At 41.8% G+C, this 17871-nt stretch overlaps 1 protein-coding gene across 3 annotated transcripts; it reads left to right on the forward strand.

Moving 5' to 3' along the window:
- The first annotated feature begins 351 nt into the window (after positions 1–351).
- Positions 352–13364, forward strand: LOC109906334 (sterile alpha motif domain-containing protein 9-like). 3 transcript variants are annotated; one of them, XM_031792966.1, is made up of 6 exons: positions 352–529; positions 3173–6143; positions 8395–8432; positions 11543–11604; positions 11921–12132; positions 12250–13362. In XM_031792966.1, exons 2-6 carry the CDS (start codon positions 3245–3247, stop codon positions 12465–12467), a joined length of 3429 nt encoding a protein of 1142 aa, XP_031648826.1. In that variant the 5' UTR covers positions 352–529; positions 3173–3244; the 3' UTR covers positions 12468–13362. The 3 variants fall into 3 exon arrangements, with proteins under 3 accessions (XP_031648826.1, XP_031648827.1, XP_020359573.2); XM_031792967.1 differs by lacking the exon at positions 352–529 and adding an exon at positions 579–858; XM_020503984.2 differs by lacking the exon at positions 352–529 and having other exon boundaries at positions 579–6143; positions 12250–13364.
- Positions 13365–17871: the final 4507 nt, after the last annotated feature.

The following is a 17871-nucleotide window of genomic DNA, read 5'->3' on the forward strand; positions in this document are numbered from 1 at the left end:
ACTGATGTGAGTAAAGATGATCTTTGTCCTGCCACATTAACATCCAGTATGTGTCCTATTCCTCATATAGAGCATAGGGCTCTGGTCAAAAGGAGTAAAGATGATCTTTGTCCTGCCACATTAACATCCAGTATGTGTCCTATTCCTCATATAGAGCATAGGGCTCTGGTCAAAAGGAGTAAAGATGATCTTTGTCCTGCCACATTAACATCCAGTATGTGTCCTATTCCTCATATAGAGCATAGGGCTCTGGTCAAAAGGAGTGCACTGCAGGAGCGCAACCTTCACAGGGGACGGGGAGGACATGATCCGCGCACATTCTGAAATTGCTTTTTTGTCATCTCCTCCGGTTTTATCATTGCACTGAGATGCAAAACAAGGCTCTGGTGTGCGTTAAGACCATGCAGACACCTCAGAGCATTTGGGTAGGCTGTTTTCCGGTTTGGCTGTGTGAAGGTAAAGCTTCTGAAAGGCTGGCGTATAGGACCAGCAAGGAGAGCAGAAACTGGCTACTGATCTACCTGGCAAGGTAACTCCTGTTTGACAGAACAAATGATATTTTTAAGGTTTGGATATACCTACTCAATCTAAATTTACGGTACTGTATATATCAAAGGTGGTCAGGAAATATGAGATTGAGTAACTCCCACAAACACCCATAATAAAATACAGCCGTGCCCTTCTGGGAGAAGACTGAATTGCTGCTGCTTGGCTAACTTTCCAGTTTGCTAGTCTACTCTCGACAATATGTATTTTGATGGTCTAGATTATTTGCTTGATTATCTGGTTTGTAAATAATATTAGCCCTACATTCTGGATATGGGGAGACACCATGGAAGGAAGTATGATGAAGACACTGTGAGTACTGTAACCTAATATTCTGTGAAAACAATGTCTCTGTCCCCTGCAGTGAGTAGGCTAACATCAATCATGTTAAATGTATTTAAATGTGTTAGTAGTATTTTTTTTAGGTTTTGTTTACACATGAAGCCTACATCATTAATTTTAAACTGTGTAAGTTTTCTAGCATGGTTACTGTTATGTTCATGTTAAATAGGTGTTTGTCCCTTTAAGAGTACACAAGCGTTATTGGCTAAGGGCGACATAAACAGGATATAAAATGTAAAATTAGCCTACGAGACAAAATGCAAATAAACAAGCCCAGGGTTAAAATATTCCTCACAATGGATTCCCCTCTTATCACTAACAGGATGGCAGGTACCCTAGTGGTTAGAGTGTTGGACTAGTAACTGACATGTTGCAAGATTGAATCCCTGAGCTGACAAGGTAAAAATCTGTTGTTCTGCCCCTGAACAAGGCAGTTCCTAGGCCGTCATTGAAAATAAGAGAATACATTTTTAAAACAGCTACACAACAGGTACCAGTATGTTTGTGCTAACATGCCACTCCGCTGCTCCTTGCCATGACAAGTTTGGCATATAACACAAGCTACAAGGAGTAGAATACCAGCACAAAACAGGTCTGGATTTCATGCAAACTCAGATATTGTCAGTCAAGGATGTATTCCCATTTACAGTTTTTTTTGTCAACCATAGTAGCCAAGTTAGTTTTGACTTAAATCTGCTTGAAATTCTATAGCAAGACTTGCAAATGTTTGTCTAGCCATTATCCCCAACATCTTGACAGAGTTTGAATAATTATGAAAAGAATAGCGGGCTAATATTGCACAATCCAAGTGTGTAAAGCTCGTAGAGACTTTCCCATGAAGACTCACAGCCTTAATCCCTCGCCAAAAGGAGTTTCTAACATGTAATACAATGTGAAGAAATCCACTGGGTATGAGTACTTTTACAAGGCACTGTCATTAGCATCAGAGGCACCATAGATACTAGTGCAAGAACTATTGATCAAGCGGACTGTTAGATTAAAAGTAAGCAGGCAAACAGTGTGAAATATTGTGATTAGTATAGCTGTACAATCACATATTGTTGCCCATAATGAAAAGTGGATCTTGTATTCGGTCAAATGAGAAACCGGAAGTCCTACCACTTGCTCTGTCAGAGTATTAAAGCTGTGAGATTGCATTGAAGTATTTTGAACGCTAATGTGGAGTGTACTGACATTTAAATCAACAGGGTCACTGATTGGACATAAAGGAATATAGTTCCTGCATGGTAGAGTACTTCCTTTATTATCAAACTGATATTTTGTCCTTTCTGTCATCCTATGAACCCTGTTCATTGCTGCTCGCAGCTATATTTGGTATAGCTGCGAGTAAAAACTTTTAAACTATTCACAAACCTTAACTTTTTCCACATTTTGATTAAATGTAGATTTTTGTCACTGGCCTACACAAAATACCTCATGATGTCAGAGTGGAATTATGTTTTTAGAAACCTTAACAAATTAATTACATTTGAAAAGCAAATTTATTACATTTGAAAAGCTGAAAAGTCTTGAGTCAATAAGTATTCAACCCCTTTGTTATGGCAAGCTTTCCACCAGACACTGGGAGATTAATTCACCTTTGAGCAGGACAATAAACTAAAAAACAAGGCCAAATCTACACTGGAGTTGCATGTTCCTGAGCGGCCGAGTTACAGTTTTGACTTAAATCTACTTGAAAATCTATGGCAACACCTGAAAATGACTGTCTAGCAATGACCAACAACCAATTTGACAGAGCTTGAAGAATTTTTCAAATAATATTTGGCAAATGTTGCACAATCCAGGTGTGGAAAGCTCTTAGAGACTCACAGCTAATATTACTGCCAACGGTGCTTCTACAAAGTTTTGTTTCAGGGGTGTGCATACTCACGTAAATTAGATCTTTCTGTTTTTCATTTTCAATAAATTTGCAAACATTTCTAAAAACATGTTTTCACTTTGTTGTTATGGGCTATTGTGTGTAGATGGTTGAGGGGGAAAATATACATTTAATCCATATTGAATTCAGGCTGTAACATGTGGAATAAGTCAAGGAGTATGAATACTTTCTGATGGCACGGTACTTGTGAAAAAAAAGTTATTGAAAAAAACGTATACGAGAGGGTAGCAACAAGAAGCAAAACACACACCGTCTGCAATTATCAGCGGCATGCATTGTCAGAAGATAAATCCAACAAAGTCAAAGATACAGCCTTTTTCTGTACACAGCCTTAATTAATGTCCTTCGACATTCTTACTTAAACATTATTGTCTCCTTTTTTAGAGTCCATGACACCACATGAAGAACAACTAACATTCAGAAAACTGGTTCAGCTTGCGAAAGGAGACAAAAAAGATGGCACACAACAAGGGGTCATCTCTGTCCAATGCCCGTGGTCGTGAAATGTATGTTGGAAGTCAAATCAGGGATTCCCTTTCACTTCTGGATGTTTTGTACGCAAATGCATTTGAAGAAGAGGACATAGACTCCAAAGTAGCTAAGAAGACCGAGGTAGATTTTTACAGAGGAGCCCCACCTCAATGGCTTAACTTCTGCTGGGCTGAAAGGGCAACTTCAGCTGATAAAACAACAACCTTTATAAAAAGAGACGGGTACACGGAGCTGATACAAAATATTAAGAAACCATGTAAGGGTGACCTGACTTCTACCATGAATCTGATGTATCAGCCAGGCAGTGGGGGAACCACTCTGGCCAAGCAGGTTCTCTGGGACATGAGGAAAACACTGAGGTGTGCTGTTCTAACAGGCCCTACCTCAGATATTACTGCTATCGCCAAGCAGGTGATTCACCTTTTCACTGCAGGCGGTCAAGGCCACCAGAACACTGTGCTCTTACTGCTGGAAGATGAGCGTATTCTGGAGAATCTGCAGGATGCCATCATCAAAGAGATTACAGACCGAAACATTACAACCCACATGCCTGTGGTCATCATTTTAAACTGTGTGCGTAAGGAAGTTATCAAACAAGAGGACCATAACAAATCAAGACATGTTATTCTCAGGATGGAACTTTCTGAAGCAGAGAAAAAACAGTTTGAGGAGAAACAGATTGAGATCAGTCGAAGCTACAGCAATGAACACAAACAGTTTCATGGCTTTAACATAATGCGAGAAAATTTCAGTGGAGATTATGTTAAAGAAACATGTGCCTTTTTAGATGTCAGGAAAAAAAGAAGGCCTAAAAAATCCCAGCTTCTTTCATTCTTATCACTGGTGAATGCCTATGTCCCTGGATCCCACCTTCTGGAGTCTCAATGTCAGGCATTCCTGGGGCCTCCAGATCCCAATTATGGAGGCCCTTCCTTTGAGCAGCGAATGGAGCCTTTCAGTCATCTGATAGTGACATTCCCTTCACAACAGGGACAAGACAAACATGTCCGCATGGCTCACCCACTGATTGCACAGCAGTGTGTTAAGGTATTGGCTACAGCAGGTGTGACCAGGAGTGATACAGCAAGGAACTTTCTGATAGACTTTTGTGGAGAAGAGGTGCAGCAACATTTGATGCCTGTCATCAAAGACATGCTAACTAAGAGGGAAATCACAGTGGACCATCAGCAGAATACAGGACATGTATGTGTTTTACAAAACAAGCCAACGAAAAGGGAAATGGGAGAAGAGAGGAAAGACACGTTTTCCAGGTTGATTCACGATATTGAAGCCAATGAAATCAAAAGCAATTGTGTATCTGTTTTGCAATTAGCTTCAGAGAAAATCACGCAAAACCCATTTTTTCCTCAAGCTCTTGCTCGTTTCTTTTACCTTAGGATGGAGGACTATGGTGTAGCAGAGCAGTGGGCAAAAATAGCAAAAGACAGAGATCCTAAGAATTCATTTGTTGCTGACACTCTGGGGCAAGTATACAAGAAACATTTAAATAGCAGGGTCCATGATCCTTCCATCTCTGCACAAGACATCTTGCAACTGGCAGTAAAGGCATTTGAGGCTTTCAAAGATGTGGAAAGGGCTGCTGAAAATGAGCAAGGAGCAGACATGCAAGATGATGGTATGACAAAAGTTTCACACATCTTTAACAACAGAGGACTATTTGGATATCTACGGGTTGCCAACATCGTTTTTGACTCACTTGTCTCTCTTGACAATAACTGGCAAAAGGTCCTTACCATGGAAATATCCGCTGACTCCTTTTTCATATCAATCAATCAGCTCTTCAAGTACAAGCCACTCATCATCAACCTCAGGGATGAGGTGGAGAGGAAATTTGAGTTTTTTGATGGTTACCTGACGTACTCCAAGCCCAGCATGAAAATAAATGAACCAAATTACTTTCAGACTGATGTCAAGAACTGTTACTGCAAATACGTGGGGACATGTACACCTATACACTCAGAGTCTGCAATAGATGTACCCCTCCAGAAGCTCAAAGAAGAAATGGCCATTACTTTCCCTGGACTGCTTTGCTGTCTTGATAAGGGCTATGATGAATCTAACTTGAGCCGAATAACAAAATTGTGGGAGGAAATACAAGAATGTGAAAAAAAGAAAGATGGTGGTGGTGAGAACAAAGCTGCCCAAAACTTCATCCTTGCCAACATCATCTTAAGCAAAGTTGAAGCAGCATCTCCAATGCTTACCCCTTTGCCAATCCTAAGAAGAACTCTGGAGAGACATCTATTGGCCAATTACAGTAACCAAACCCCCGAGTTTTACCTCTTAGTCCTTTTGCTGTTTTGGCCCGAGGAGCATAAGAAAATAGGATTCAATATTGACCTCAATAAACGTATTATTGAGATGCAAGACTCCTACAACAACACATACAAGAAGCATCTTCGCTCAAGGTACCTTCGCCCCCTTATTTTCCTGGGAAAGGGTGAGGGTTTGAGCAGATTGGTTCATAGATCAAAAATAGACAACCTATTCGTAAAGGAGAATCAAATGGCAAGGCCAGAGGCAAGGACAGACACTATCAGTGGTGAGGTGTGGAGAAAACCCAGTGTCCAGGACCTTCTTCTTCCAGTCAATGGAGTGGTTAGACAGCACAGGGTGTTTGCGCGTGTTGATGGCAAGGAGATTGAAGTCTGTGCCGACCAACAAAGCAAAGTTTGGAAGTCTGGAGACGTCTGCTTCTACCTTGGCTTCACCATTAGAGGTCCTGTGGCCTATGGCATACAGTACCCATCCCATCACGGACATTTCTTCCATTCAGATAGGATGACAGGGGAGGTACCTCGTAAAATGTTGGAAGTACCTGACATCAAATCGATCAAAGACGGTAAGGCAGTTACTGTATAGTCATATATTTCTCATTTTCATCTCTATTGTCTCTCACTAAAGTTAATTTACGTTTTTGACACGAGTGACACAAGAGACTTCCAAACCCACTGACGATTAGTAAAGCTCAAACCAAGTTTAATCACCCAAAGGATAAGACATCTTCACACAGTCACTGGTATTTAACCCTTCCTCCTATGCTCCTACCCTTACACCTCTGAACATCCAATACATCTCTGTTGCTAGACAGAATTTTAGTGATATCTGTTCTTCCTCACTTCATCTGACCTAACCTGACCTCTGCTCAAATTCCTCACTTCTCCTCAAGTCACAACTGTCATGTTGACATGTACCAGACTGTGGCCATTCTTCTTCCCATAGGATCCCTCATGTCTAACAATAACATATTCTGACTGAATGTAAACGTTCTACATTCCCCTCTCTCCCTCAGTGAAATGAATACAGATACTTCATATTTTCAAGTTTAGAACTCAGAACCCATCACCACCAATCTACACGGGGGAAACAGTGACGCTGGGAGTATTTGTGACTCATCTCATGGAGATTATTGTTAGCACTAAATATAATTCTTATGATATTTGTCATATCATTGATTTTACATTGCTTTGAGTACCAGGAAATTAAGACTGTACAGTCATTGCCAAAAGATTTGAGAATGACACAAATATTAATTTACACAAAGTCTGCTGCTTCAGTGTCCTTAGTTTTGTCAGATGTTACTATAGAAAACTGAAGTATAATTACAAGCATTTCATAAGTGTCAAAGGCTTTTATTGACAATTACATGAAGTTGATGCAAAGAGTCAATATTTGCAGTGTTGACTCTTCTTTTTCAAGACCTCTGCAATCTGCCCTGGCATGCTGTCAATTAACTTCTGGGCCACATCCTGACTGATGGCAGCCCATTCTTGCATAATCAATGCTTGGAGTTTGTCAGAAAATGTGGGTTTTTGTTTGTCCACCCGCCTCTTGAGGATTGACCACAAGTTCTCAATGGGATTAAGGTCTGGGGAGTTTCCTGGCCATGGACCCAAAATATCGATGTTTTGTTCCCCGAGCCACTTAGTTATCACTTTTGCCTTATGACAAGGTGCTCCATCATGTTGGGAAAGGCATTGTTCATCACCAAACTGTTCCTGGATGGTCAGAAGAAGTTTCTCTAGGAGGATGTGTTGGTACCGTTCTTTGTTCATGGCTGTGTTCTTAGGCAAAATTGTGAGTGAGCCCACTTCCTTGGCTGAGAAGCATCCCCACACATGAATGGTCTCAGGATGCTTTACTGTTGGCATGACACAGGACTGATGGTAGCGTTCACCTTGCCTTCTCCCGGATGCCCCAAACAATGGGAAAGGGGATTCATCAGAGAAAATGACTTTAACCCAGTCCTCAGCAGTCCAATCCCTGTAACTTTTGCAGAATATCAGTCTGTCCCTGATGTTTTTCCTGGAGAGAAGTGGCTTCTTTGCTGCCCTTCTTGACACCAGGCCATCCTCCAAAAGTCTTTGCCTCACTGTGTCTGCAGATGCACTCGCACCTGCCTGCTGCCATTCCTGAGCAAGCTCTGTACTGGTGATGCCCCGATCCCACAGCTGAATCAACTTTAGGAGATGGTCCTGGCGCTTGCTGGACTTTCTTGGGCGCCCTGAAGCCTTCTTCACAACATTTGAACCACTCTCATTGAAGTTCTTGATGATCCGATAAATGGTTGATTTAGGTGCAATCTTACTGGCAGCAATATCCTTGCCTGTGAAGCCATTTTAGTGCAAAGCAATGATGACGGCACGTGTTTCCTTGCAGGTAACCATGGCTGACAGAGGAAGAACAATGATTCCATGCACCACCCTCCTTCCAGTCTGTTATTCGAACTCAATCAGCATGAAAGAGTGATTTCCAGCCTTGTCCTCATCAACACTCACACCTGTGTTAACGAGAGAATCACTGACGTGATGTCAGCTGGTCCTTTTGTGGCAGGGCTGAAATGCAGTGGAAATGTTTTTGGGGGATTCAGTTAATTTGCATGGCTAAGAGGGACTTTGCAATTCATTGCAATTCATCTCATCACTCTTCATAACATTCTAGAGTATATGTAAATTGCCATTATACAAACTGAGGCAGCAGACTCTGTGAAAATTTATATTTGTGTCATTCTCAAAACTTTTGGCCACGACTGTATTAACACAGTGGTTAGTACTTTGTGTACTTGATTTTCTGATTGATATGTCTGTCCCCAGAGCCCGTGAGAAGCTGCGCAACATGTGCCAATGTCATGGTGAGTACAATAGTAGTAGATAAGTGTTTGACAAATCCAAATTCTTTACCACCACCTATGTTGACTGTGCTCGGAATTCATGAATGTAAATTGTTTTCAGGAAAAATAAGAAAATGTGGTGGGAAAATCCCAAAAATGTAGCTCCATTTTCAGATGGAATTACCCAATTGACAGCAGGATTATAAAAGAGTTCTTTGTGGAGGGGTAGGGTTCTACCAACAATCCTTGTCATCTGAAGAACCCTTTTTGGGAGACAATGGATATTTGTAAGGCAAAGGGTTCTACGTAAAACCATTAACATGCAAAGAACTGTTTTTGGAAGAAAAGTATATTTAGATTTTTTTTAAGGCAAGAAGGTTTCTTTGGAAGGCAAGAAACCTTCTACACAGAACCCCTTCTGAATCTGAATAAGTTTATTTATTGTACATTTTTATTTTACATAGTGCCTGGACATTTGTGTTTAAACTTTAACTTCAGGAGTTTAAAAAGATAGGTGTGAGTAAACCTATATGGGAATATTTGTGCATATATCTGGTATTCCCTTTTATCATTTGACATGTAACTGACATAGTGGTGTAAAATAACCCCAGTGTTGATATTAATAACCAGCTGAGTGGTTGTCATTTTTCCTCTATGTAGAGTATAACATTAAAAACCACACCCATCAATATCATACACTGCTCAAAAAAATAAAGGGAACACTTAAACAACACAATGTAACTCCAAGTCAATCACACTTCTGTGAAATCAAACTGTCCACTTAGGAAGCAACACTGATTGACAATAAATGTCACATGCTGTTGTGCAAATGGAATCGACAACAGGTGGAAATTATAGGCAATTAGCAAGACACCCCCAATAAAGGAGTGGTTCTGCAGACCACTTCTCAGTTCCTATGCTTCCTGGCTGATGTTTTGGTCACTTTTGAATGCTGGCGGTGCTTTCACTCTTGTGGTAGCATGAGACGGAGTCTACAACCCACACATGTGGCTCAGGTAGTGCAGCTCATCCAGGATGGCACATCAATGCGAGCTGTGGCAAGAAGGTTTGCTGTGTCTGTCAGCGTAGTGTCCAGAGCATGGAGGCGCTACCGGGAGACAGGCCAGTACATCAGGAGATGTGGAGGAGGCCGTAGGAGGGCAACAACCCAGCAGCAGGACCGCTACCTCCGCCTTTGTGCAAGGAGGAGCACTGCCAGAGCCCTGCAAAATGACCTCCAGCAGGCCACAAATGTGCATGTGTCTGCTCAAACTGTCAGAAACAGACTCCATGCTTACAGCCCAACACCGTGCAGGACGTTTGGCATTTGCCAGAGAACACCAAGATTGGCAAATTCGCCACTGGTGCCCTGTGCTCTTCACAGATGAAAGCAGGTTCACACTGAGCACATGTGACAGACGTGACAGTCTGGAGACGCTGTGGAGAACATTCTGCTGCCTGCAACATCCTCCAGCATGACCGGTTTGGCGGTGGATCAGTCATGGTGTGGGGTGGCATTTCTTTGGGGTGCCGCTCAGCCCTCCATGTGCCTGCAAGAGGTAGCCTGACTGCCATTAGGTACCGAGATGAGATCCTCAGACCCCTTGTGAGACCATATGCTGGTGTGGTTGGCCCTGGGTTCCTCCTAATGCAAGGCAATGCTAGACCTCATGTGGCTGGAGTGTGTCAGCAGTTCCTGCAAGAGGAAGGCATTGATGCTATGGACTGGTCTGCCCGTTCCCCAGACCTGAATCCAATTGAGCACATCTGGGACATCATGTCTCGCTCCATCCACCAACAACAAGGCTTTTTAAAAGTAGCACCACAGACTGTCCAGGAGTTGGCGGATGCTTTAGTCCAGGTCTGGGAGGAGATCCCTCAGGAGACCATCCGCCACCTCATCAGGAGCATGCCCAGGCGTTGTAGGGAGGTCATACAGGCACGCGGAGGCCACACACACTACTGAGCCTCATTTTGACTTGTTTTAAGGACATTACATCAAAGTTGGATCAGCCTGTAGTGTGGTTTTCCACTTTAATTTTGAGTGTGACTCCAAATCCAGGCCTCCATGGGTTGATAAATTTGATTTCCATTGATAATTTTTGTGTGATTTTGTTGTCAGCACATTCAACTATGTAAAGAAAAAAGTATTTAATAAGAATATTTCATTCATTCAGATCTAGGATGTGTTATTTTAGTGTTCCCTTTATTTTTTTGAGCAGTGTATTTCCCAGCATATTCTATTGCCGGTTGATTTTAAGAATTGTTTGTTTCAAAACCTGTGCTATTGCATGTACATTGACTGGTTGATTAATCTTGTGCTACAAAAAGATAAATAACATACATATTCCTAAACTAATACAGTCTGTTAGTCCTTGGACTTATTGCACCCGTTACTGGGATGGTTGTTCAAGTTTAGATTTAGTCTCATTTATCAATATTCCCTACCCTGACAGTTATTCTGAATGCAGGTTGTGGGTGATACAAATTTGAATTGTTGGATATCCTCACACTGGCTGGATTCCAATTCCAATTCCACATCACTTTGCAAGTGAGCATAATGTGACTTGCAGGCCTGCTGTGGCCTGTAAACCAGGAGTTTCCTACCACCACTGTGTTATTGTATAACTAGGCATTCAAAGAAAGGCCTTATGATATATGTAATGTAATGTATTGTCATAAAAAGTTTCATTGGTTAAGGTTGGTGGAACCATTCATAGAGGGTTCTAATGAAGAACCCTCCAAAAATAAAAGGGTTCTAAGTAGATACATTCATAGAGGGTTCTAGGTAGAACCATTTACAGGGGGTTCTATGATGAACCCTACATAGAGGGTTCTAGGTAGAAACCTCTGCAAAGGGTTCTACCTAGCACAAAAAAGGGTTCCCCTATGGGGACCAACCAAAGAACCCTATATTGTTTAATTTAGCTACTTTTTTTCTAAGAGTGTATTGTTCAAATCAGAAACCATTCTTCATTCATGTAAAAATAAATGTATAGAATAAGGTTTACAAAAGTGAAGGAAAAGAAACCCTTCAAAGTACATATTTTACACTAAAATGTTTTTAAAATGATGTCGTAATTACAGTTTGATCATCTGTGATAATCAGAGATCAATGTTCTCTTATTCAGGAGTCTACCAACTGGGTTCAGGTTGAACCTGTGGTCATCATTGAAGAAGCCCCAATGTTCAGGTACACTCCTGGAATGTATTAGTCCCTCACCATATACAGAATGATAAAAGCTTTCAGGTTTGCTATCCAACAATTCTGTTTTAAGATAACAGTAACTAGATGGAATAAACCTCCTATCCATTATTTAAAGAAAGTCTGACTTTATAGCATTTGTTGAACTACTTGTAAAAACGTAGGAAATACAAGTATGTGAGGATCTACAGAAAAGTTTAACAAAGTAAAGTAACTGTTATTATGTTTGTCAACTGCTGATAAACAATTAAATACATGACTTACTTACTAAATCCATTCTGTCTTCTTTTCATGCCGTACCTAGCATGTCTCCCGCGGGGCGCTACGAGTGCAGAGTATCAGGGCTCCGATGGGTGTGTAAAGACCATGTCAGTCTGCAGTATCAATTCAGCTCCTGGGAACCTCACAGTGCAATGATGAAAAGCTTGGGGTACAAGCAAGGAGGCCCCCTATTGGACGTCACAATCATTGCAGGAGAACTGGAAGAAGTACATCTGCCACATTTTGCCTGTTTCGGTATGGGCGTAGATTTTTTTAAAACTAAAATATAACTGATGCAAACTACTTTTAAAAAGCCTTGTTGTTGATGTCAACCTGATGTTTATGCAAATGTGCCTGTTTTTATCTCTGCAGGCGATGATCCCTCCTTCAAAGAGAAAGTGAGAGTTCTACATGTAGAAGACTGTGGTGTGTCCGTAAAACAAGTGGATGAAGTCACCCGCTTCCACGTCAAGATCCTCCATCCAACCTTCTCTCCAAAAGGAGTTCTCGTGAGATCTGGCTTTCCGCTGAAAGTACACTGTGACTTGCTGCTCTACCAGGCCAAGGCCCCATCTTGGACAGACTCCTGAAGAGAGGAGTCATCACTGACAATGGCTACAGTGACGTGAGATCTGAAAGAACCAAACAGAAGAAGATGAGGAAGCTCTTTGATGGGCCCCTGACAGGATGTGGCCCCAAAGGCAAAGATATTTTCTTAGAGATCCTGAAAGAGCAGGAGCCATTTCTAATCAGAGAATTGAAGGGTGAATGAGAAGCTGAATACATTTGAAGTTTAATTTTAGGGGAAAGGACACGGATGACAAGACTCCTAGACAGGGGTTATCGCTGACGAGGGCTATGATAAGTTGATGGTTAAATGCACCACCCAGGACCAGATGAGGACGCTCTACTCAGGACCAACAAAGTTAAGTGGCACCAAAGACACCTTCTATGTCATCCTGGAGGAGCTTGTATCATCCCTGATCGATGAACTATTAATTGACAAACCACCTATAATCATTGATAGGTGAATGAAGAAGGAGTGGTGAAATGTTTCTTTAAAAAAGGGCAGAAATCTGATGGCAGTTTCACTTTGTTTCTTTGTGTGTTAATGACTTTGTGAAAATAATCACAAATGTTTAAAAGAAAACACTTTTTATGGAGGGTTGGAGTTTGATTAGAATTGTATTTATTTATTTAGAGACAAGAAAATATATAAAGGAAAGATTTTAAATAAAAATGTAATGACTTAATTTAGGCAACTATGTGAATGACAAGTCAGTGATGGTAAGGAATACCAGTGATCAGCATGTCAATCAAAATACAAATATATAACATTGTAAAGCTTTATTCAACAGCTTATAACAGCTGTTTCTATCATCCGTACTGGGCAGGCGTGTCCTCCCAAGCATCAATATGACAAACTCTTACCAGTGGCTTTGTTTGTGTCTTGTAAAGTATTGCATTAAAGCAAACCCTCTGCCACACCTGCTGCATACAAACTTCATTTATTTCTGATGCGTTTTCTGATGCCCTTTAAATTACCTAGCTGGGCAAAATATTTCCTGCATATGTCACAATGGTATGGCTTCTCCACTGTGTGGATTCTCGGATGGACTTCCAGCTCCACTTCAAATAAATAAAAGGACTTCCGTCACAGTAGTGAAGCTTCACCCGTGTCTCTTCTCGTGGGTTCTGAGTGACAATTTGTCCACGGATCTGCAATCACACGTTCAACACGCAAACGATTTCTCTTCCGTGTGTGTCGGAACATGTCTTCCCAAACTCAACTCTTGACTGAACTGTTAACTGCGGTCAGGGAAACTGCAAGCGTACGGCTTCTCCTTGATGTGTGTTTGCTGAAGTGTTTTCATGTTACTTAGCTGGGCGAAATCTTTCCGCATATGTCACAATGGTATGACTTCTCCCCTGTGTGGATGCTCTGATGGATATTAAGCTCATATGGTAATAAAAAGGACTTCCCACACTCATCACAGTAGTAAGGTTTCACCCCAGTGTGTCTCTTCTCGTGGGTTCTGAGCGACGATTTGTCCGCGGCTCTGTAATCACATGTGGAACAAGCAAATGGTTTCTCTCCTGTATGAGTACGAACATGTATTTGCAAAATCAACGCATGACTGAACCGTTTACCACAGTCGGGTAAACTGCAAGTGTATGGTTTCTCCTTGGTGTGAGTTCGCTGGTGCGTCTTCAAGGTGGCCAGACATCGGAACCTCAGCCCGCATTGCGAGCATTCCTGCGGTTTGTTGCCCGTGTGGATCTGTTTGTGTCTGGACCAGGTGGTGTAGTTGGAGAACTTGCTGCCACATACATTGCAGGAGAAGGGTTTGGCGCCTGTGTGAACCCGTTGGTGATCTTTCAGATGTGATTGAAGTCGGAAGCTTTTCCCGCACTCCGAGCAGCAGTGTGGTTTCAGTCCGGAATGAAGGAGCTTAAGGGGGGGCCCGACTCTCCCCATCCTGCGGAAAAATTGGATTTGTTCCCCCAAATATATCACTGTTAACATAACTATTTCATTTCAATACTATTAATAATACGCAATGAAAGCACTTGTGCTGATTATAGACACTTAATAGCGCGTTTTTACGTTTCACAAATTGCGACACCCGCCCTTTGCCTCACAATGGTTGGATCCAAGATCAGCATGCAGCTGTAGTGCTTCTACGTCCCTGTGATAAGGTTAGCGATTAACTGAACAGAACTACACTCTCTTCTACCATTGTCTTAAATGTCTTTAAATGGTCTCGTTGCAAAAGCTAAATTGTCACTGGGGGACTTTGAAGCACCTGTGTGCCGATCTTGGAGTAAACCAAAGATAGCAAAGATTAAACCAAAGATAGCAAAGATTATTACATACCCTTACATACCCTTGTAAAACTGACCATCCTACCAATCCTCGACTTTGGCGATGTCATTTACAAAATAGCCTCCAATACCCTACTCAACAAATTGGATGCAGTCTATCACAGTGCAATCCGTTTTATCACCAAAGCCCCATATACTACCCACCATTGCGACCTGTACGCTCTCGTTGGCTGGCCCTCGCTTCATACTCGTCGCCAAACCCACTGGCTCCATGTCATCTACAAGACACTGCTAGGTAAAGTCCCCCCTTATCTCAGCTCGCTGGTCACCATAGCATCTCCCACCTGTAGCACACGCTCCAGCAGGTATATCTCTCTAGTCACCCCCAAAACCAATTCTTTCTTTGGCCGCCTCTCCTTCCAGTTCTCTGCTGCCAATGACTGGAACGAACTACAAAAATCTCTGAAACTGGAAACACTTATCTCCCTCACTAGCTTTAAGCACCAACTGTCAGAGCAGCTCACAGATTACTGCACCTGTACATAGCCCACCTATAATTTAGCCCAAACAACTACCTCTTTCCCAACTGTATTTAATTTTTATTTATTTATTTATTTTGCTCCTTTGCACCCCATTATTTTTTTATTTCTACTTCGCACATTCTTCCATTGCAAAACTACCATTCCAGTATTTTACTTGCTATATTGTATTTACTTTGCCATCTTGGCCTTTTTTGCCTTTACCTCCCTTCTCACCTCATTTGCTCACATTGTATATAGACTTGTTTATACTGCATTATTGACTGTATGTTTGTTTTTACTCCATGTGTAACTCTGTGTCGTTTTATCTGTCGAACTGCTTTGCTTTATCTTGGCCAGGTCGCAATTGTAAATGAGAACTTGTTCTCAACTTGCCTACCTGGTTAAATAAAGGTAAAATAAAATAAATAAATAAATAACAAACACCACAGAAACGGAATTGGTGCTCGCTAGCTCTGCAAATGCAGCTATTGTGGGAAGCCAGCAAACATAAAATGACAACATAAACTATATTAAAATTACAAAATGTTGCAGCTTACGTTGTGTAAATGGTGAACTCATACATACAGCTGTCAACCCTTGTCACTGCAATCCGTTCACATTTGCTAGCTGACCAGCTAGCTTCCTTGTAGATCGAAGCCCATCTCCTACTGTAAATAACCTACATACTATGTGTGTGTCCAGCCAGCCAGCCAGGTAGAACAATGACAGTAAAAAGAAGGACATCAGAGCATTTTTCAGTACACCAAAACGCAAGGTAAGAACCCTAGTAGCCTAATATCACAAAGACTAGTTGATCAAATGTGTTTTATTTTTTTATTTCACCTTTATTTAACCAGGTAAGCTAGTTGAGAACAAGTTCACATTTGCAACTGCGACCTGGCCAAGATAAAGCGTAGCGGTTTGACACATACAACAACAGAGAGTTACACATGGAATGAACAAAACAAACAGTCGATAATACAGTAGAAAAAAAGTCTATATACAGTGAGTGCAAATAAGGTCAAATAAGGGAGTTAAGGCAATAAATAGGCCATGGTGGCGAAGGAATTACAATATGGCAATTAAACACTGGAATGGTAGATGTGCAAAAGATGGATGTGCAAGTAGAGATACTGTGGTGCAAATGGAGCAAAATAAATAAATACAGTATGGGAATGAGGTAGATAGATGGGCTGTATACAGATGGGCTATGAACAGGTGCAGTGATCTGTGAGCTGCTCTGACAGCTGGTTCTTAAAGCTAGTGAGAGAGATGGGATTCTCTAGCTTCAGTGATTTTTGAAGTTCGTTCCAGTCAGTGATAGCAGAGAACTGGAAGGAAAGGCGACCAAATGAGGAATTGGCTTTGGGGGTGACCAGTGAGATTATACCTGCTGGAGCGTGTGCTATGAGTGGGTGCTGCTATGGTGACCAGCGAGCTGAGATAGGGCGGGGCTTTACCTAGCAGAGACTTGTAGATAACCTGTAGCCAGTGTGTTTGGCGACGAGTATGAAGCGAGGGCCAGCCAACGAGAGCGTACAGGTCGCAGTGGTGGGTAGTATATGGGGCTTTGGTGACAAAACGGATGGCACTGTGATAGACTACATCCAGTTTGCTGAGTAGAGGGTTGGAGGCTATTTTATAGATGACATCGCCAAAGTCAAGGATCGGTAGGATGGTCAGTTTTACTAGGGTATGTTTGGCAGCATGAGTGAAATATGCTTTGTTGCGAAATAGGAAGCCGATTCTAGATTACATTTTTGATTGGAGATGCTTAATGTGAGTCTGGAAGGAGAGTTTACAGTCTAGCCATAATAAGAAGTTAAATGCTAATGGAATGCTAATTTCACAATGATGTCATTAGGCAGAGCAAGCAACAGATGGCACACAGACAGCAGAGCTGGGGACAGTTCGGCAGGGACAGACTGGCAGAGACAGGGAGTCTCAGGTAAGTTTGTTGAGTCTTTCTTTGGCAAAATAATGAAAGGTTCTCTCTTTTTTAGACCTGTAAAATAGGGACATAATTGGAAAATACCATGGATACCCCCACTCAACTTAAACTGGTGACTGAACTAAGATTTGTTTAAGGCAATGGTATTGCTATTGTGATTAATTGTGTAGTTTTGGATATCTGTTGTTAGGAGTATGGCAAACACCTCATTTATTTTCTAGGAGACAGACTGTGAGGCAATGAGGGTGGTGAAAGAGCCAGGGAGAGAGACTTCAGAGGACAGTGTCACAGCCACGGCAGGACCAGGTGTCAACCTTGTTGCCAGCAGCACCAGTATATGGAACAGTGGCACAGCATTGTCCAGTTACCTCAGTTATGGCACTAAACCATATCAATTTATAGAACCGCAAACTCTTGCCAATAGAGTGTTGATGTTTCAATAGAAATGGTTTTGCGATTTCCCCTGGCTACATTATAATCCATCAATAAAATGAGTGTTGTGTTTTCACTGTAGCCAATTGTTTTCAAGCCAGCCATCTTTTGGCCAAAGAGAGGATGCTGCCTTCATTAGTGCAGGATTTAGGAACTGGAGAAAAGCCATTGTAAAATTCACAGCACATCAAAACTGCCAAACCCACCGCCACTTTGTAACTGTATCAGCACACCAGCTAAATCCAATCAGTGTCCAGTTATCCA

The sequence above is a fragment of the Oncorhynchus kisutch genome, linkage group LG16 (genome assembly GCF_002021735.2).
Source record: "Oncorhynchus kisutch isolate 150728-3 linkage group LG16, Okis_V2, whole genome shotgun sequence".
NCBI lineage: Eukaryota > Metazoa > Chordata > Actinopteri > Salmoniformes > Salmonidae > Oncorhynchus > Oncorhynchus kisutch.

Bases quoted from the DNA above. Each gene is read 5' to 3' on its own strand.
- LOC109906334 (XM_031792966.1), top strand. From the start codon at position 3,245: ATGGCACACAACAAGGGGTCATCTCTGTCCAATGCCCGTGGTCGTGAA. The intron at 6,144-8,394 runs GTAAGGCAGTTA...GTCTGTCCCCAG, and splicing joins CATCAAATCGATCAAAGACG to AGCCCGTGAGAAGCTGCGCA. The intron at 11,605-11,920 runs GTACACTCCTGG...TGCCGTACCTAG, and splicing joins GAAGAAGCCCCAATGTTCAG to CATGTCTCCCGCGGGGCGCT.